This window comes from Brienomyrus brachyistius, chromosome 3 (genome assembly GCF_023856365.1).
Source record: "Brienomyrus brachyistius isolate T26 chromosome 3, BBRACH_0.4, whole genome shotgun sequence".
NCBI lineage: Eukaryota > Metazoa > Chordata > Actinopteri > Osteoglossiformes > Mormyridae > Brienomyrus > Brienomyrus brachyistius.
The window spans coordinates 5,243,428-5,265,052 of NC_064535.1; the positions used below are offsets into that span (position 1 = coordinate 5,243,428).

General features: G+C 49.8%; 1 protein-coding gene across 1 annotated transcript in view; it reads right to left on the minus strand.

The window, feature by feature from the left end:
• zmp:0000000755 (phosphofurin acidic cluster sorting protein 2) overlaps nucleotides 1-20,067 on the minus strand; it is a 46,429-nt gene extending 26,362 nt beyond the window's left edge. Inside the window, 1 exon segment of the mRNA XM_049007813.1 lies at nucleotides 19,763-20,067. Within this exon segment, the coding sequence (XP_048863770.1) occupies nucleotides 19,763-19,992 (230 nt within the window). The 5' untranslated portion in view covers nucleotides 19,993-20,067.
• Between the last annotated feature and the right edge of the window lie 1,558 nt (nucleotides 20,068-21,625).

Consider the following 21,625-nt stretch of genomic DNA (forward strand, 5'->3'; position numbering starts at 1 on the left):
TTGCTCACATGTGAAAGACCCTGTGATAGGGGCATGCGATATAACCTGGCCAATCAGCACAGCTGTCTAGCAGGAAGCCATTCTGTTGGTTTGTGAACGCAGCACGGACTCGGGATGTACCAGAAACCAAAATTCGGAATATCTGTCCGAATATCCCATTCTGGGCTGCTAGCGATTGCTGACAAGCAGTCCGTAAAATGAACCCGATGTAGCGAAAAGTAATATTAACAAAATTAGGTCGGGTTGTGAAAATTCCTGAAACAAAGTGGTACGATTTGGGTCCCGTCATATAACGTGACAAAGTGTAATGCTGTGCATGTGGAGATGTGAGAGGTGCTGATCAGGAAAGCTATTCAACCACCTTAAAACGGAAGGGACCGACACAACTTTGTTTAATATTTAAAATAACATTTAACTCCGGATTTAATGGCCATTTTGAAAACAGTTTTAAATTGTGGTAATAGATAAGTGCCTAGTCTGGGTATTCGCCGCAGTACATTTCAAAATTGGAAGGAAAGATTGCAATTTGGATTGTGTGTTATAACGATCACAATGAGATTTGTTTTGGGAAGATTGCCCACCCGTAATGCTGACTGCCTCTAGACTTGTCGCTGGCGGGGGTGGCGGACATCAGGGGGCTCATTACTGGAAAAATTAAACTGCTCTGCGTTTCAGGAATAGGATTTGTCCATAAAATACTGGCACCTGCATTTCAGGCCGCACAGGAGCTGCGTCAAACATGCGGAGCGTGTCAATCCTCACGGGAATTTCACACCACTTACATCTTTGGCTCCGGCTTCCCAACTTCCTGCCACTTTGACATCGGAAGCGATGGACGCATGCGGGGTCTGAATGCATCAATGGAACCGTGCATTTCCTGCGGCGTCTACAGCATGCCCAGGAGACTGTAACAAACCGCCAGTCTGAATTTGCCCCATATAAACCTTGGAAGGCTTGTACGATGGTGAAATCCACCCTCCACCAGCCAGGAGCGATTGCTATCGGCAATGAGGCTGCTTTGACAGAGCCACTCCCAGCTCGCACGCCATCAGAGAGACCTGCCTACACCTGAGGGCTCGCTGCCCTTCACTCATTTCCCAATTCAAAAAATTCTGTAGCTGGAATGTTTTGCATACGGACAAAAATGAAAATCAGCTCTCAGAATGGAAGCGCCAATCCGATCTGATACTAAAACCAGTATCATCACCCGAGATTGAAATCAGCACGGTATCAAAGGGCACCCCCTCCCAGGCGCTCAAACGAGGGGCCCTGACAGGTGTTTGATGTGTGGAGTGATGAGCGAATGAGTCACAGAAGGTCGATGCTAAGCAGAGAGACCCCTGACTGAATCCTGTGAACATCATTCATCAAGGCTGGCTCTTCATACCTTGCCGCTGGTGCTGTTTGTGGGGGGGCCCAAGAGCAGGAAGTAGAGGGATTTCGGGGGTGGGGGGGGGGGGGGGGAAGAGACCAGGCTGGTAGGGATGACGAAAGGAACAGCTGTGGTCATGGGCTTTTCCCAGCGCTGCGATCAACATTTACATGACATTTACATTTATTCAGTGGTGAAGCACACACCACAGGCACTGAAGCAAAGAGAGAGAGGCAGGCATGTATGCTGCAGACAGCCTGCAAACAGCGGAGGGCTCCGTTCAAAGAGCACAGCCATCATCAGAACACAGTCTTTAAGGCAAGAAATCAGTTTCAAATGCTGATTTTTTTTTTTTAGATTTTAGCATCAACCAACAATAACGACGATGTGGTAACCTCTGTCCTTAACCGCTCTGCCACCTGCTGGCCCTGCCAGAAAATACAACCAGAGGAGGCCAGAGTCTGCTGAAAAGCAGGGGTCGGCATCGATCACATTGTGGGAAATGTCCCGACTCGCGCCAGGACCAAACAGCAGAAAGGCGGGGGCCCTGGGCAGGAAGGGGCTGGCCACGGCCTTAGCTCATCCCCAGCCAGAGGGCATCACTGAACTGCGTCAGCGAGAAGCAGATAAACGGCAGCTCCCAAACATGCAGAAAAAGCTATTTGTCATCGGCATTCCCCCGGTTTCCTGCTCTCTTGCTGACACATGGGGCGAAAGAGAGAGGCAGCTTCGCAGGAACCCGGTGAAAATACTAGTCGGACATCAGCTCCGTCCTCCAGGTCTCCCCACCAACGCCAGGATGTCAGGAGGGAACAATAACTCCCCTCCCATTTCTGTGAATGTACATAACAACCCCCCCCCATCCCATTACCATCCACGGCAAGGTGGCATCTCTGCCACTGGAATGGCTGAATCACAAAATTGCACTGCATCACTGGGCATGGATGTTCCAGAACCTTCCGGGGTCACCGTGGTGATCCTCTGATAACAAAACTGCATCTCCTTCTGCTAACCACTCCCCAGTTCTCCCCAAACTTAAACACCTCTCCCCTGAAGGTCCACTGGAGACCGGACACGCAATTATCTCTCATGGTTTGACTTAAAAAAATAAATAAATAAAAATAAACACCACAGATATAAAATTCTGCTGTGCTGAATGTGTTGATGCACGGGTTCAGCAAAATGCTGGCATGCACAGGATTGAAACCGGGAACCGTTACCCCTGCACACATCAGGGGGTGTACGCAGATGTTAATGTTATTCACGGCAAAACCGCATCCCACATCCCGTGGCCGACAGAGATTAGGCACCCTGGGATAATTCCCCATTAGCAGACCGAAGTCAGACATAACCGGTTAACAGCATTTTAGAGAGCTGACTAAGTATTGTGGGCGGAGAAGTCGTCATCCCCATATGTGCTAATAGATTGAGGCCATAATTATCATTTCTCCACGAAGACTCGTCATGAGTGTTAAAAAGAATAATTTTTTCCCCAGTTGTCCGGTTGAAGTAGCTCAAAGGTTTAACAGCAGTACCTGGCATGGGATCCTCCTCAGACTCCCTCCACTGGGCCCAGCTGGACAGTAGAGCTTGATCTTCTGGCCCACAACAGTACGCCCTGCGCAGTCACCCGACCCCAAAGCCCAGCTTGTGGAGGGAAAAGCCCAGAAGCTTCTCTGGCCCTGACCAGCCATGTGGGGCAGAAGCAGGTGGTTGAATCCCTTGTACCAAAGTCAAATCATGGCAGCAATGACAGTGATTGAGGGGGGGGGGGGGGGGGCTTGCTTTAAGACGCCTATAAAATTCCAAACATACCCACAATGCAGTGCTGCCAGCTGGATCCAGTGTTACCAAAGCAGAAGCAAGAGACCCCAGTAAGCTGGACACCTGCTGGTCCAACAAGACTTAACCTGCCTCCCCTGGGGCACTGACCACCTGCTCCCTGCACCACCCCCACCCCTTTGAAGCAAAGGAACCATGGGGAAGTAAATCAGGGAGGGGTGACAAACACAGACACACCCCTCCCATTTCCCACTGGCTGGTAGAGCACCCTTTGCCGCTCAAACTCACAACAAAGGTACCCGGATCACCATTCCTTCCCGTCACGGTGTCACAAGCTCCCATGATGCTTAGTGTGCGAGCGCTGACAGGACAATCAATGGGGACAAGTGAGCGGAGGACCAGCACCATTCACACGGTGACAGCAAACGGCAAGTGAAATCCCAACGGCACAGATAAAACCGCAAGGAGTCCAAATGTATAACGGTAAAATCCACTCGTGCTAAAAAGCCACCGTGTGGCCATTCTGGAATGCTCTTTCAGGGAATGGATGCTCTCGTGTACTAAATTAAGAATAAATGAAAAAAATAACATGAGAACTGATACAGCGATTAATGCTGACATTAATCTCTGGCCTTGATGTGTGGGACCTCCTGCGCCTGACAACATTTTGCCAGGAAACGAATCACCCAGCCGATTATGGCGCAGAGCCTGAACAGACGATAATGTGGGGGGGGGGCAGGATGAACTAATACACCTAGGGACACCGAAATGGTCCTGTGAGTTCCCTCAAAAACCAGAAAAGCATACTGGGAACAGCAGCATTCCATTAGAGTGCCTTCATTTATAAGAAAAACGAAAAAACCAAACAAATAAACGAACGAGCAGAGTAGGGATGACATCAGCAGTTTAGGAGGCAAACGAAAGCACAACGTCGTTCGGACTGCAGGTCTGGCTGCGGCAGTTACGTAACAAACATCTTGGCACGTATCTGCCGCATCTTCATCAGCCTTGGCGTGACCTCTGGCGCTCTGCCGGTCAAAGGATGCGAGGAATCCGGCAGACGCCTGACAGATCGGCTCTCGTGCCCAAGGAGGAGGGGGGAGGGGGGGGGTGTCCCCGATTCGTCTGGCAGCGACAGACAGCAGGACAGAGGCGGAGCGTTTACAGTCCCTCTGTCACGGTGTCATCCATCTTATGGGAGGGGGACATTCCACTCCAGCCGGCCAATGCAAAGTAAATGAGGGGATACGAGGATCTCAAGAGGACACTGTGTTCTAGAAAGTTCCAGTGGGCTCAGTGCGAATGCTTTCTCATCTCACGGCGGCGCGATGCTCATCTCGGGCTATGGGGGCATGCCCCAACTGGAAGTACCTGGCAAAGCTTGGGGGGGGGGGGGTGGTGGCACGCAAAGGGAACGGACTGTCCTGTTCAGTGGTCCACGGTAGCAGAGGGGACATGGTCCTACGAAGGAGAGAAACAGCACTGGATCCTTAGGGAGGAATGTACCCAACCAGGGAGCATGAAAGCCATATGACCCCTTTTTCATCCTGTTTTTATTCTTTTTTCATTTGCCCCCTCCTCTACCTCTCCTTCATAAAGACTCCCACACAGGGGCCCGCATAAAAAACACAGCCATTTCACTTTTATACACGTATATGCGGACACGTCTCTGTGATATTTCTCTCGGACCCGGATGGTACCTTCCTCTCGCGGTAAATGTGGCTGTGCGCGACACCCGGAATTATTGACTCGGGATAAAGCTGCCGCTTGTTTAAAAGGCGGTGTTGCTGAATATTTCATATGGGCAGGAAAATTCCTTGGGGGGGGGGGGAGCAGGGTCTCCATGGGGGCCATTGTTTGCCGAGGTGCTCTGTGAAGGCCTCGCCCTGCCGAGAGGCTGTACTTTCTGCTCGTTACAAAGGGGATTAAGGCCCCAGCACCAACAGACCGGAACAAGCTGCTCCCAAAGCGTGACCAGTGGATGGGCTGCAGTGTCACACATGTTCCTTTACATTCATGTATAATTCTGGGATATAAAGAAAATAAAATAAACCTTAAGGGTTTAAATGAACACAAAGACCACAAGCCGAACCGGGGGGGGGGGTGAAGCGGCAAACATTTAAGAGGCCGTCTGAGGCCTTAAATATATGCTGGTCTGAGGCAGGTGGCCACACATTTGCCTGTTTTAATTCTTGCAGTAAAGCAGGGGTCCATCAGGGGCAGAAGAACATAGACAGAGAAGAGTAGAGAAAACACAGCAAAAGGAAAAGGCACCTTACAGGGTCCAACCTGCAACCCAACCCCCGGGGCCTCACATAACGCCCCCAGATGCAGACTGAAAGGCACGGTGGACAGACTGCAAGGCACGCGCCCGGCTCTGCGCTAACTGCTGCCGGCGGGGAGGGGTGGGGGGCCGCGGTCTGAGGTTTCCTGGATGACTTATAAGCCATCAGGACCAGGTCCAAGAGGCGAAAAGCAGGAAGCATTAAAACCCAGCAGGACTCCTCCGTATGGAGAGAGTCAGGACCCCACGAGGCTCATGGCAAGATCTGGGCTTTGTAGAGCCATGCCTGGGGCGCGAGCACGCGGGACGCCGGCCCAGAGAACCCGCCCAGCACGCATTCTCACATCGTTAGCAGCTCATTACAACCTTTTACGTCATGAAAGTGCAGCAGCCACTGTGACAAGTCTGACAGCACATTACCAACATGAAATCCATCCATCCATCCATCCATCCATCCATCCATCCCAGAGTCCCACAGTCTTTGGCCACCGCCTGAAGCTGATGGCGATGAGGCCACTCGTGGTTCTTGATTGGTTCTTGATCCCACAGGCTTTCACGCTATTGGACGGCCAGCACTGGTCGCTTGCACAGGCGTCCTTTTCATTTGTCATGTACACGGCTCACCTTTCCCCTGCCCGCTCCGTACAGGTACTACACACCTCCAGCGTCAGCCCCGCCCCTTTGATACCACCCCCCCCACCCCATCCTGCTGACAAAGCATGTCTTCCACTTGAATTGCTCTGTGGATTGGTGACACAGCTCAATACTCCCCCAGAGACTCTGATCTTGAGTAAAGGATCATAAATGACCCCAGCAAAGGGGTGCCCCCCCCATAATGTACCATGAAAACGCCCCCTAGAGGCCTCAGTGCTCGGTGCTGGACCTCGTGAAGCCTATGCAGAAACAGGTGATGTGACCCCCCCCCCCCCCCCCAAAGGTGCCCCTTCTGGTCACTGTGGAACATGAGCAGGCTCGGGCCCCAGCTGAGGTAAGGCCCTGACAAGGGATAAAGGGCCACCAGTAAAGACTGTGTGTTAAAAAATAATAAAAATAAATAAAAGCGAAACACTTTCTAGTTCCTGGCCAAATCACAATTACGATCCCGCTGAGCTGAAATGATTTCAGATGCATCTCTGAGTACAAGCAGGAGGCATATTCTCCTAATGATCCCCCAACCGCTTATCTAATACAGGCCTTAACTTAAGAGCCCCATAATATGTTTAATGCAGCTTCTTTGTGCCCCCCCCGGGGAATAGAACCTGCCACGTCTTGCTCAGGGAGCGTCGGGCCCATTCTCCGCCAGGGCGAGACAGCTGCTTCCTGAGATAAGCTCGCGCCTAAGGCAGATTGCTACCCGTGGCCGACCCCCCCGTCACCCCCTGTGCGTGAGGACCCAGCACCCTGGAACGGTGTCACCATGTGGAAAGGGCCCGAAGCAGGTGCCCAGTCGCCAGACAGACGGGGTACATCCGATACAATAGGCCATCGTTGTGGGAGAAACAGCTTGTGCCCAGACTACAGACAGGCTTAAATAAGAAAAATTGCCAAAATGGAACCACAACGATACGAGTAGACACACAAAATGGGTCCACATTATGACCAGTCGAACCATATCTTTGCGTGGGCCCCCTGGGATTTGGGGGCCCCCCACTGCCACAAGTTGTCATTACACTGGGGGGGGGGGGGGGGGGGCAGCATGCTGAGGGTTAGGGGCTCACACGGAGGACGTTGGGGGGGCAGTGGGGAGGGGTCACTGCAGACCATCATCCACAGAAGCACCAGCAGCTGAGTTTCTAGGGAAGAGCAGCCAGACCCCAAGGTGGGTGTCACCTCCGCCCTCTTCAAAGAAAAAAGATAAAAACCAGGTCTGACAGCATGATGCAGTCTTCAAAGAAGGGCAAGGATGGAGGTAATTCCACCAGAGAGACCCCGCTGGACATTGGTCAAGGGAGACCAAGCCTGACCAGGATGTCTCCAAACACCTCATTGGTCAAGGGAGACCAAGCCTGACCAGGATGTCTCCAAACACCTCATTGGTTTTCAGCTTCAGGACCTGAATTTAGATGTATGAGTAATGGCAGGATCTGAGCTATAAAATGGCTCTTTATCCCTTTAAAATCTAGACAGATGGACCTTGGAAACTCTTCCTTTCTATAACATGGACTTTCCTGTCACAGCATCCCTCTCATGCTGCGGAAGTTGCGGCAGAAGCAAACCGCTGGCCAGAAATTCACTACACATCGCTATTCACGAGAAGACGTGCAGACAGGGGATAATAAATGTGTCAGATCCAAAGGGCTCGCAGCCCTGCGACTGACGCCGGCAGGTACAGCAAAGGGGACACTGGGTTCAGACAAATTAGATCCGTGGCATGCTGATTCTCAGGATGTGTGACTGAAAGCCGCTGGACATGCTGATGTAGAGAGTAATAATGTGTTATGTTCTGGGCAGTTAGTCACAGAAACTAATGCAGATGTTGCAGAAGGTCAGGTCGATTGGGTGGGGGGGGGGGGGGCGTTTCTGCAGTGAGAGTCAGGTGACCGGTTTGGACGGGGGGAGTGTGACACGTGAATACCGCCGAATGTCCGTGGTAGATCCCAAAATATTATAATTTCCTCCAAGCGCGTCCAGGCAACGGCCGGTGCAGAAAGGCCTGGAAGCTCCACAGTGTCTATTGGCAGACGGCGAGCGGGAAATTCCTGAGTCAGGATCAAGAAAGACAGCAAGGGGGGGTGAGGAATGCACTCCTAGGCACTGTTTCTGTGTGCCTCACCAAGCCCATGGCCACAAGGACTCCCCGCCCGGCCTGCACCCCCCTCCGCTCTGTCTGTGAAGCTCTTACGGCAGGGCACTCGATATCATTTTTAGTCTGACCTAATAGATCTGGACCAGTAATTCCCAAATCTACGCTTTTGGACCCAGGGCCACACCAGACATATTAAAATACATAGATCGGCTCGATCCAGGCCACACCCAATTCAAGTCATCACCTGATCATCAAGCAATTTCCTGGGCAACAGGAACAGATCAAATACATAAAACTGTTGGATCTGGAACCGAGTGGATCCACAGTCATCTTCCCCAACCCCCCTGGGAACATCTCTGCCCCCCCAATTCTCAACGATGTGCTCCATGTCTGGAGGTTCACTGAACACCTTGTTAGAAAACAAATCGCTCCGCGAGGAAGGCTTGGAGGATGCCTCAGGGGGATGAAAGAGGTGCAGGAGGGGGGCTGGGCTTAGATCTGGGTCAGAGCTTTATAGCTGTGACAGCTACATTCCTCACCCCCCCCCCCCCCCCAATGGGTCGTCCCTTGACCGATGTTCTTGGAAGCTGTCCAGAGCCTGAGCATGCAGAAAACGCAAGGAGACACCTAATCAAAACATCCGCCAAGAGTCCTTGGTCCAGCCGCTGCAGAGGCAAGATGCAGAACAATGGCAGCCCAGAAAACCCAAAGCGCAAAAGCCCCGCCCAGAAATCATGCGGTTACGAGGTCGACGTTGGAAAGACTCCGCCCAGGAAGGCGAACACTGGGGCTTATGGGAAACCACACTTAACAGGGACGGAAAAGAGCCCGACCACTGTAAATAAGGAGGGCAGACGTCGTGTAATGCCGGCTGGATCAGCATGCTAAGGCAAGCCCCGCCCCCTTGTCGGGTGTGCAACAGCCAATGGAGGTCTGGCTCACGCGGAGGACGTCTTCGACTATCTGGTGCTGCCGACAGCCGGAATTCCTGACGGTAAACATGCAGGAAGCAGCGCGGCCATCTCAAAACACACCGGGAAGGATTTGCCAGTAGGAGGAATCTGTCCGAGGTAAACAATGGAGTGTTCGGGCGATCGAGACTCAACAGCCGGTGTTTTGTCTGACGAATAAAAATGGGCGAATATACAAAAATACTGGTCAGTACAATTTTTAGAAAGTGGACCTTTTTAAGGAGAGTTGAGATAATTACAGAAGCCAGCTCAATAGCGGCTCCCGCAGACAATAAGGAAGACCACAGAGACGCTATGCTGTGGGTGACGGACTGGCTGTAGGGGCGGAATTTAAGTGTCCACATATTCAACAAGCGAACCATTAGATTATGGTTTTGTCCTCTTCGGGGGAGGGGGCGGCTGAAAATAATCCCGATTACAGGCCGCTGTCCTGCTGTGGGTATGTGCGAGGTCCCTTCAATTGGGGGAGGGTTCACAGATCTGGTACCAAAAGGTCACAAATGCACGTCACAAATGGGACAGCCTGTCAGATAAACCAGGTCTGCGTTTCCTCAGGGCATATTGAGCTGTGTAAACACGTCGGCAGGCAAAACTGGGGCCGGCGTCCCACAGAACAGGACCCCCCCCTCACACGGCCAGTTAGCAGATTTATAATTTACAATCTTACAGGCATGTAAACATTTAAAAATAAAAGAGATGCCTATTTTTTTTTTTTATTTGGTGGGGGGGCAGGGGGGCTGCCCCAAGTCCCCCAGGAGGTAAATGAAGAAGGTGCAACGACAGCAAATGAAAGCAGGAAGAACCGAAAATCTCAGGGCGACCACAGCGAACTGCAGGGGGGGGCGCCAGGCTAACGACCACAAGCGCCAAGTTTAACATGGCATAAATGTCTTTGTCAGAACGACCTTTAGAAAAGGTCTTAAACACAGGCAACAGGCCTGGGAGGTGGTCAGTATTAATTGTGCAATGATACTATCCCCCACAGTGATATCAGTTATGGGTATTTCACTGGGGGGGGTGGGGTAAAATGAGACCTCAGGACAGCTGACCAAAGCAGCAGGTGTCTAAGCACATGGGGGGGGATGAACGGACGGAGGCTGTTTCTCGGCAGAAAGACCCCCACCCCCGCTGAAGATAAATGGCCTGATTTTCCACCACACCTTGGCTGTTAAAAGCTCAGTCTTAACTCACTCCTGATTAACGGGACAATGTTTCCGTGCGATACATTATAACGGCGTCCATGTGACCTCATATGTACTTAAGTGCATATTTTTCACAGGTATCAGCTTACAAACATTCATTTCCTTTTGACTCAGCGAGATTTATGCTTAAAGGATATACAGGTTAAGAGGAAAGGGATTCTGTCACTGTCATAGTTCACGTGCCGCCCCTCGATCCAGCCTTGGCAGTCCTGGGAGACAGGAAGTGACTCACTGCCTGCTTTGGCCAGACAGGCACAGCCCAGTTGACGCAGACGCTGACTTCCCTATGGAAAAAACAGGTGCAGGGGGCCAGGAGGGTGGGGCCAGGTGTGCGGGGGCCAGGTGCGTTGGAGATTTCTCCTAAGGGAATCAGCCACATCACACACGGCCCTGAATAACAAAGGCCACCCCCGCCGCTAGCATGTGAGCGCGCGCTGGGGAGGAGGCCTCCCAGAGGAGGAGCAGGCCTGGTTTGTTCTGTTATCCTGGTATTACAGGGCGGGCAGGGGTGCATTCTGGGATACCATTACTGATTATTAATCACATAATACATTTAATGTAAGCAGACATTTTAATCCAAAGCAACACACTATTGAAAGCTGGGTCAGACAGTCCCTGAAGCAACTGAGGGTTAAGGGTCTTGATCAGGGGTCCAACAGTAAAAATCACTGCCAACCCTGGGATTTGAACTAACGACCTTCCGGTCAGAGGCAGTGTCCCACCCTGCTGAGCCACACGCAGACGTCCAGATACATTTTTCACCAAATGCATATGAAACTTATATACCTGAAGTATAAAAATTCTACAAGTTAATAAAAAGTTTAGCCCATTCTGGGCTCCTATTGGTGTGTGGCAGGAATGTGGATACATAACCACAGCATATCCTGGCGTCCGGGCTAATCTGGGTAAAACACTTAGCGTGCCAGGGCTGCCGGCGAAATGCCAGGTGACTCAGCCGGTGAGCCAGGCTGCGCTCCCAGGGGTGAAGGTGACCGGAGGCAGCTTCGGATGGCAGGGTTAGGGTCAGGGAGAGGGGGACCTGCCAGCGTGTGTCTAATGACAAGGAAAGACCCTCAGACAAAAATATCACAAGCTCACCTTGCCGCCTCTGAGCTCACGAGCCACACAAGAGGCGTCTCTCGCACTCTCTACATGGCAACCAGACTCTGCCGATCCACCCTCCCCCCATGCCCCCCCACAGCCCCTAGCATGCAGAACACATTTACTGGATGCCTGATCACGTTTCCTTACAGGCCGGAATTCAAGAGGCCCCCAGCTATGGTATGGGGGTCAGCATGACCCTGCGGGCAAAGGAACAGGAAGTTCTGGAATCATGAAGGGGAGGGGGGGGGCATCCCCCTCCATGGTAGGAAGAGGTATGTAGGGGGCCGGTCACTTGCCACAGTCATGGGGGATACGGATCCCAATTCAGGGTTCGGCTGCTGCTTCCATGGTAACAGTGCCATGGTAACAGCTGTGGGGCAGCCTGATGGAGGCAGGTTAGGGCTGGAGCGTGATTTTCCGCAGGAGCGTCCGCCAGGCCCCTCCGATTAGCCAGCCAAGGTCATGTGACCCATTGGGGCAAAACTAACAACACAAACCTTCAAAATGATGATCTCTGGGCTTGGACTTCGAGACCGGCGGCCCAGTCGGAACCTTTTTAAGCCTAGCATTTCAGACCCACCATTATAAACTATTACCCACTGCCTCATATTAACGAACGAGAGGGGAGTTTAAAGCATTAAAAAAAAGCATTTAAGTCATCTTGGCCTTTGCTTTACTTATCGCACGCTGACTTACCACCAGCATCCAGACTAACATTCTCCCTCAAACCGACCCAGTAATGACACTATTCTACAGCTGGATCGCTCCTTTCATACTGCACGCGGATCCCGAGTTGCTGATATAAACACCACTTGAGGAGGAGATGGAGATTTTGTTTTTTCACGGTCTGTCAAAATGACGGATGGCCTTTCCGAATCGTTAAACAGCAGGTGATTAACAGTAAACAGATAGCCCACGGTCGATAGCGGAAAGGCCTGAGACTCGGGGAGCGTGTTCAGCAAGCGAGAGATCCCAGAACTCCCCCTTTTCAGGCCCAAACAGACTGCTGCAGAGCCACGGGGCTAACCTTATTAGCCAATGATGTGTTGAATCACTGAGTGACAGGGGAGGGATTTCTCCAGAGGCCAGTCAGTTTTTTGCCCTTGTGACTCTGCCCCTATTCCAGTGGCATCCAAAACCCCGTCAAACAATCGACTCAGTCCCTCAAATAAGGAAACAACCAGCACTCCACCCCCGCACCCATTCCAACAACCGCCCTACTAATCTTACACTCCTAAACACTGATCAGACATTGCTGGACAAACTTGATTTAGAGGGGGGAGGGGGGGAATGAAGATGTTTCTTTGCAAGCTGGATTAATTTGCTATTGGGGGGGGGGGCAGGAACACCGCATCCTGGAAAAGAAAAGAATTTTAGGCCCTTTATCCCTTAACATCTCACTCTTATTGTTCAGCAAATATGTCAGCCTTCTGTGGGCATGAAAAGAAACCCACTACAAACCACAGATGCCTTAAGTCTGAAGGGGGGGGGGCATCTTGAGTGCAGATGGTACCAAAGATGATGGAGAGTGGGGGGGTTTATTGTGGAACCCGCCAAAGACACATTCAAACAAAGCACTTGCCACTGCAGAGAACAAACCTACATTGAGGAATTACAATGTCACCCCCAAAATGCATTTTATACGAGAAACTCAAAACCGTTCATGGACACAGGTGGAGACAATGGAAGAAGCCGATGGAGATAAAGGTCACAGTTATGTCGTCCAGTTGGCCTGACACCATCAAGCGGGGGACCCATGGCCCCCAGACGAGAGCAGAAATGAGTCGGACTGTCATTGAGGGTGAAGACCCAAGAGATGAATTATTTTCCACTCAAGTAAAGACCATAAACGCTAAATAGTTACCGGCAAAAACAAGATCCCATTAAATTCCACAACAACACAGGTTCATTCCTGATACTTCTCATTTCTATACTAACCATTAAACATATTTTATTCAACTCTGAATCTTGAAAAAGTCTGGTGCTTCAGGGCGAGAGTGGGGAAGCATAATGTATAAAAAAAAGAACTGAATAGGAACGTTTGCGTTTTCCCTCATAAGCAAGTAAGTATCCCATGACTGGGGAGGGGTGTGTACATTAAGTTCCCAGTGGAGATATCTGGGCCGATCTGCAGCTTAATGGCCCCACCCACAGTCAGTGCACACTCTCATCCAAAGACATGTTGGACCAGACCATCAGAGTCCGCACTGAAGGATAGAATTCAGATTGCTAGCAGGGCCGGAAAGAATCACGGTAAACCTAACTACCTCAAACCAGCCTGCAGGGGGCGTCCTAGAGGTCATTACTAGTAACACCAGCATGCTGTGGGCTCGCTGCCACGTGGACCGCAGCCTTCGACAAAGTGGGTTTTAAGAGGAGTACGGCAAAAGGAGCAGCTGCAGAGGGAAGGCGTGTCAGACGGTCACAGCAGAGGGACGGCGGGTGCCCTCCAGCCTGACGGCAGGCTGTGACAGATGGCGTTGTGCTTAGGGCGCGTTCTACCGCCGTCCAGCAGGGGGCGCCATGGGAATCCACTTCCCGGGCCATGCTCCAATGACACACCGGTTCTGACCGGGTCAAACTGCCATACGGATTCTGCAGTGTCGCCGATTGTTAGATGCCCCCTGGCTCACTCAGAATTGCATTCCGCATAGTGACACCCAGGTCTGAAGCAGCGGCACGGAGAATCCTACCCACCAAACGTAGCACGATTCCCCCAAACTGGTCCCAACCGAACCTCAGAGGACATCCCGCCTCCTCTTGGCATTTTCCTGACGTTCTTCAGCAGACCTTTAGACCTCTATCCCCCCCCCCCACTCTGAGGCAGAAGTGAACACATGGCTCTGATTTAGGACTCACTTGTCCCCCCCTGGACTCGCCTCACATCACACCCTGAAACTAGAGGAAAGTTAAACTGCTGAAACCTCTTCAAAAAGTAAGCACGCTCGCACAAGGAGGAAAAAAATCTATTTCTCTGCAATGCCGCATGCCCCCCCCGGTCCCGTTAGAGGGCCGGCAAGCCCACAGGGGTTGAGGTAGGGTGGGGGCACAGCAGCCCTCCCCCGTGCGAGGCACCGGCAGCAGATACGATCCAATGAATCAGAACGCGGGCGGGCAGAGTCCCGGGCGCCGAGCCATCCGCCCCAGGGCTGCCATCGTCATCACTTTTCCTTTTTTTTATTTAAATATGTACACAACGAGTTATTGTATTCGGCACTGGCGAGAGGGGAGGAAAAGCAGAACGGCAGCCAAGATCAGGCTGATAAGGGCCAGCCGGCCTTCGATAACTCCAAAGCAGACGGCTGAGTTCACGGAGATGGCCAGCAGGGGGAGTGGCTGTTAAGGAGTAGGCCAAGGATCACCTGACGGTATGCACTGCTGCAGCCGCGCTGTGCGAGTGTGTCTTGGGGTGGCGTCTGGTAGCCTCACCGGTGCGTGCGGTGTCACGATCATGTGCGGTCTGGCCGTCTCGAGACCCCCCAGCTCCAGCCACAAGCTTGAGGGTGGTTTGGGCCAGCAGTGGTACCCAGCTATATTTCCATGAGGCTGGGGGGTGAGCATAGAAGTACTGGGGGCTAGGAAACGGTTCCATTCACATATTTCTGATTGGTTATTAATTGTTAAGGATGTAAAGTAGACTAAACTTGCTACATGACTTCTGTATCGCTTTGTGCTGCTCCATCGTGGATGTTGCTCATGCTCACGTGTATGTCCGTCATGCTGAATCATGAAATGTCCTGGCCCAAATACAACATTAGCTTAATTGAATTTAAAAGCATTCATGCCCAAAAAAATGGTGTACCCAGCACTCCTCTGCTTAAGATGAAAACCACAGAGAGGTCCTTCGAGGCCAGTTCAGCGAGGTTTCGTTAACCTGCTAAAAATGGTCTACAGACAAAGCCTTAAATGGCGTCAGGCTCTCGGGCTTAAATCCAGCAAACGGGCCATTAAAGGAGCCCAAGGTGTATACGGCGTCTACCTCTGCACAGTGAATATGGTCAAATATGAAATGTAACTAAAAAACTCAAGAAGGATCTGAGTGACGGACTCAAGCAGAGAGCTCTGTGCTGTTCGGGACGGGCTTCTAGCCCCTGATGACCTTATAACGCATTATATCATGGGGAAATGGATATGGAGGATGAATGGATGGATGGATGGATGGATGGGTAAAAAGAGCCAGTTGAAGAATAGGCAGAGCTAAAATGAACTAATTTATTTTTTTTCCCCCATGATAAGCTTCTCTGGACAATCTCCAGCACTTTCATCTCTCAGTGCTCAGGGCAGTTGTGGGGGGGGCCCCTTTCCCCATTACCCGGGTGATGGTATACCCAGCACGTCCCTGGGCTGGATTCCCCCCCGCCCTTAAACCACCTAACAGGAGCATGAAGTATGAGCTTAGAACTCAGAGAATCCCGGGTTATGATCCTACAAATCACAATAAGGCTGGCGCAGTCATTAAAAAGCAATAAACAAAACTCCACAGAACCCCCCACCCCCTGCCCCCACCCCGAGGAGTGAGGAGGGGAGACGCCTCATGGCCATAGGGCTGGTGTTGCTGCTCTCCTTCGCTCCATCTTAATCAGTTTCAAAGGGTCTCGGGGGGGGGGGGGGGGGCACTAAGCTGTCCGGGATGAACAAAGACATCAAAGAGAGACGACTGATCTTCTCTGGGGGGGGGGGGGGGGGGGGGGGGTAGTTCAGATCTACACATTTATAATGTAATTGACTACGGGCAAGAGCCGGATTTTTCTGGTGCAATCAGCAAGCAGTTAAAAGCCTGTTTATTTAATCTTCCCTGAGCCACGTGTCACAGCTCCTGTCACAAGTAAGGGATGCTTTTTATCCAGGGCCTTTATTGACATAATTGTCCCAAAAGGAGAATCTAGAAGCGATGTTACAAGATTAGAAACAACTCACCTTAATAACAACATCACAGACAAGCACAGTAGCAGCCGGTAAGTTAGTGTGTGATATAATGCATTGGTTAACTGCACAGCTCAGAATCCCAGGGCTTGAGGCATTATGGAGAGCTCAGCGATAGCGGCTGACAAACGCAAACCTTCCGCAAGCCGCTCTTGGAGAAACTGCCTGGGACCTCGACTGGGTCACATTAGCTGAGATTCCCAGTCTTTTTCACATGTGCAGTGCCAGTCAGAAGTTTGGACACACCTACCCATAGAAAGGATTTATTGTACTATTCTCTGCATTTTAGAATAATAATAAAGACATCAGCACTATACAATAGCATTTATGGAATTATACACTGACAAAAAAAGTATTAAAAGAAAAATAATTTGTTGAAGGGGCAGGCTGTGCGGATTGGGACCAGAAGGTTGCTGGTTCAAATCTCTGGTCGGCAGAGTGATACCTCCATTGGGTCCCTGAGTGAGGCCCTTAACCGCAATTGCTTGAGGGACTTGCTGACCCTATGTTACCTCCACGCCACTTCCATGAGGTGGCCCCCTGGGATGCTTTTCCACCTATCCTGAAGGAGGTCCCACTTATGCTGAGCACTCATTGGTCGCTTTTCCTTCACTCTCCTGTCAAACTCCTCCAAAAGTAATTGCTACTGTGCTTAGGTTAGGTGGCCAGGTCATGTGACGCAACTTGGTAGGTGGCTTGGCACGCCCAGCTTTTGACTGGTATTGCACCCCTCATCCTTACCATCCCTTGCTCTGTCTCTCCGATTGGCCAAACACCACATGACCCCATTAACATGCCGGCCATTTGCCGGATGCTGTATTGAACCTAGCAAGAGCTGCCAACCAATTAAAATCCAATAACAGATATTATACAGTCTTCTACATTGGTCATACGCTCGAGTCAATCAACCACCTTCCACTGACATGCATGACAGGTCTGGTCATCATGTTCCCACCCACTGCCAGAAAAGGTCAGATTTTGCCTGGACCCAAACACTGTGGTGATCAACATCTGGGCACCTTAACCGACAGGCTTAGCAAAGAGTTCCCATGACATCACGGTCATCATAGTGCGCCAAAAGACAGGGCGTTGTGTGCGATGCCGGTGGAGATCTTAGACAGAAAAGATGGCCAGGTTTGTGTGCTGACAGACGGCGTCTTTTGCAGAGCAGAAACTTCTCTAGGTAGAAAGAAATCAGGCCGGTTGAGACGACCGTGAAGAGTTTACGGCGAAATACGTGAGGCGAGGGCTGGAGCTGTAGATCATCGATGAGCTCAGAGCCGTAACACTCCGAGCACACCTTTCTACCGTGATGTCTTGAAACGCTCCCAGGCCGCATAGTAAAATAACGCGAGCTAACATACCCACACACTAATTTCCAGACAATGCAGCCTTGGCCCGTGGGGCTGGGTTGGTAGAGGAGTCGGCCAAGACAGAAATGAGCGCACTGCGCAGATGGGGAGGTCTTGTTGGCTACGACAGGATCACAGACGAGTCCTAGAGAGATCGCCAAGTGTTGTGCAGAATAATTGTGGGTACCTCATGACCAATTGTGGGTACCATATGACAATATTTACCTACCCTCTCTGGAAGAGATTTCTGACTGATAACCCAGATAAACAGCTAGCATTGTAGCTAAACTGGACTCAACAACATGCCTGTTCAAGTCCCAGAAATAGTTCAGCAGTACAGCTGAATACGGAATTCAACTTTAAATAAGCTTCAGATACTTCGTTTTAAAAGTAAACAAATGCATTTAAAGATCGTGCTTTAACCTGACTAGTACCAAATAAACAGATAAAGACAAACAAGCAAATAAACAAACATGCTAGAATTTATAGGATGAAACGAATCTGACATATCCTTCCGAATTACCTATACCATTAACGCACCGTGTACTAAACGCGGTCTACACCACACACATATCGGGTTGTTTTTTTAATGCGATGATCGTGCACAAAAGACCAGGGAAATCCAGGTAATAAAAGCACATTTCTTCTCTCTTAAAACCACTCTTCACCATGGAAAGAAACAAAATCCGTTATTACAGGAATAGCTGCTTTAAGGTCAACGGAAGACTGGAAATGGCACAGAAAACGCGTAAACCGGAGTGGAGTGGAGGGAAGGATCGCATGTATAAAAGCTCAGCAAACGGCAAATACCTCTGTTAAAACAGCGTGGCATTTGGTAAATGCAAAGGGTTTCTGATTTCATCCACCTGACATTTGCGCTTGGATTTTCAGACACACGCACTTTACCAAGCAGATTGCTTTGTAATAAGGATGCTCCCGTGAGCTGAAACGCAAAGTGCCTGTCGACCGCGGGACAATAGACTCAACCCTTATTACCCAGGCAGATGGTATGCAACTATCTTCAAGGAAGAAATACCGACCTAAATCAGTCCGTTGTCAACACGGAAAAGTCCAAGTAACTTAACTCAAAATTAATTCAAAACCACGTATCCCATCGATGACACCTTCAAAACAGCTCGAGTGTCAAAAGTTCACCTAAACACTCGAGTAAACCAAAGATGGCCAAAGACGCAAGACACCAGTACGATTACTAACTAAAAATGGAAAATATACTAAAATATCTCCTGGTTGACTCACCAAAAATGACTTCAATCTGAGCATAATATACCAAGAACTTTAAAAACTCTTCCTAGTAGAGAATCACTCATGACAGGTGATGTTTATTACACTTAATGCCATCTTGGTAATTGCAGCTACTAAATTGCTCAATTACTTAAAGGGCTGTTCAATAATTTTAACTTAAAACGTCTACGCGGCGTGGGAATGCGCGGCTGGATGGACTTGGGGATCTGGCCGAACGGGAAACAAAGTTTTGCGGGATCCCTGTTAATAACGAAAAAAATAGTTAGGAAAAGTTAGGAAATTTTATTGGTTGTCGTACATTTAACTTAGATGCTGTGGTAAAAAAAATTTGTACAAAAAAATAAACACTACCAGAAAATGCAGAGGAATAGCACCGTTCAATATTTCCTGGCATCCAGCGGGTATATTGTTTACAAGGCAGTACTTCGAAAGGATTTATAACGGGAGAGGCATTCCCACTTTGCTAGAGACACTGAAACCCATCACAATCATGATAAACCGTAAGAAAGACAACATGCAGGGCTTTTAAGCAAAGGACAGCAAGATGTCCACTGACGAAACTGAAAAGGCACACAATGAAATGACAGGCGGATTATGGATGTGGAACGGGGACTAACCCATCCCATGTTATTCAGCAGCCGCACATGCACCGTAAAGTGCCCTGCAAATTAAAGCTCCACTTCGCACAAAAAGTAACCGGCGACTCGGAAGTGTGCAATTAAAATAAAGTAGCAGCATGCAGGAAAAAATATTTATACTCTACCTCGGGACACAGCTTGGAGAAGATCGATCTATTTCCCAGGTTGCGAAAAGGTTCATTGGTACAGGTATCTGGCCAAAGCCGCTCGAACCGAAGCCAGCGGCTCCGGCTCCGGCTCCCGCACCGGGTCCAGCCGGGACGATCGCCGGAGCCGGTCCGCCGCCGCCACCGCCGCTGCCAGGGTTTAGGAAGGCGGCCCGAACCCCTCCTCTGTCTACAGCGGCCGCCATCATCGCCTCTGCCGGGTCGCGGCTCACGCTGGCCGATCGGCAGCACACTCACTGCCCTCCTTCACTCCCCGGCGAAGCGTTACCAGCCCTAGTGGGCGGGGCTTCATGGACTGCCAGCGGGCTCGCATCAGCCGCCAGGGGGAGCCACTCCTGCATTTGTCTATCTGTTTATTTGTTTTCTTTTATCCCCCGAATTATTACGTAGTACAGCAAGTATTTCGTGTGGAATGCCTATAGTATTTCTCAAACCACAATATATTTTTCAAAATAATTAAATACTACAACTAATAATTTTACTGGTTGTCGTACATTTAACTTAGATGCTGTGGTAAAAATGTAGCAAATAATCGACAGGGATCAGCAGTGTGTAAGTAAAATACATTACATGACTTGCTTTTAATGACAAAGAGAATTGTTAATACGATGAGCAAACCAACACCATATTCGGAACTACTGTACACAAATGTTTGATTTTTAGTTGCTTGTTCATCAAAGTTTAACATTTTCTATGTAGCTACAAAAGACCAAATCACATAATCCGTTTGCTTTGTTTCCTAGTTATTTTTGACCGGCTCTTCGGACTGCCAGGGTGGAGTTTGCGCTGTTTGTTCATCAAAGTTGCAATAAGCTGAAACTATATTACCCCTAATTATTTGTTTTCCAATTCAATGGGTTCACTGGATGCAGCGGCCGACTGTCTTAGTGACATTAAATAGGTGACATCTGTCTAAAATAAGTGCGAAGCGCAGTAATGTCACTCACACTGCAGCACCGGAGACGAGGACGAGTCCTTACTTGCGCTTGCACTTGCGCAACAGCCCGAGCCTCCTCCCTCGCGACTCACACACCCCTTTGTGCGGTGTAGTAGGGAGAACTAAATAGGTCATAGTGCAGTTTTTACAACAACAATGACTAATAATTGTGGAATCTTGCACATATTTTATTTAAATTCCATCTTTTCAATAACGCTACGTGCCTGAAAAACCGTTTTTTGTACCGGTTGATCCTCCTATTCCCATACACTTTAAACCAACCCGACCGGACATGAGGCTTTTCTGCATAATGAAGGATGCAGCTATGGGGGGAAACTGTAAATAACAGTGCACTGTAATCGGTGCCTTGGAAGTTACTCCACCGATGTGTTTCATAAACACGACTTGACATACAGTGCTCGGCTGCGCCGCAAGTCATGCCTTGCAGACCAACAGGAATGGGAGCACCGTTGTAACTGGTTTCTTTCCAGCTATAATACCAGACACCAGTTGTGTCAGGAAAACCATAATGGCTTCTTCCTGTCGCCAATGTTAAAATAAAAAAAGACGAAAAGCTATTTTGGTTGGGTTTCCATCACATGAAAATGATGTTTACATTTTGAAGTGGATATTAGATATATTTAACAAGAGCCGCATTGAGCGTTCAGACATGAGCTCAGTGAGCAGAGAAATCGGATGACAGGAAATGGTATTTGCACATATCCAGCACATTTTCCTTTCTTTCCTGTAAAAGTAGGCCTACTCTGAGTTGAGTTGAAAATAAACAACAGAATCCAAAGTGCCAGGATTTCAACAAAATAACGTGTTGAACTATGAGTAAAATGTCCGTAAATGTTAAAACTTTAAATTGAACAAGACAAAAT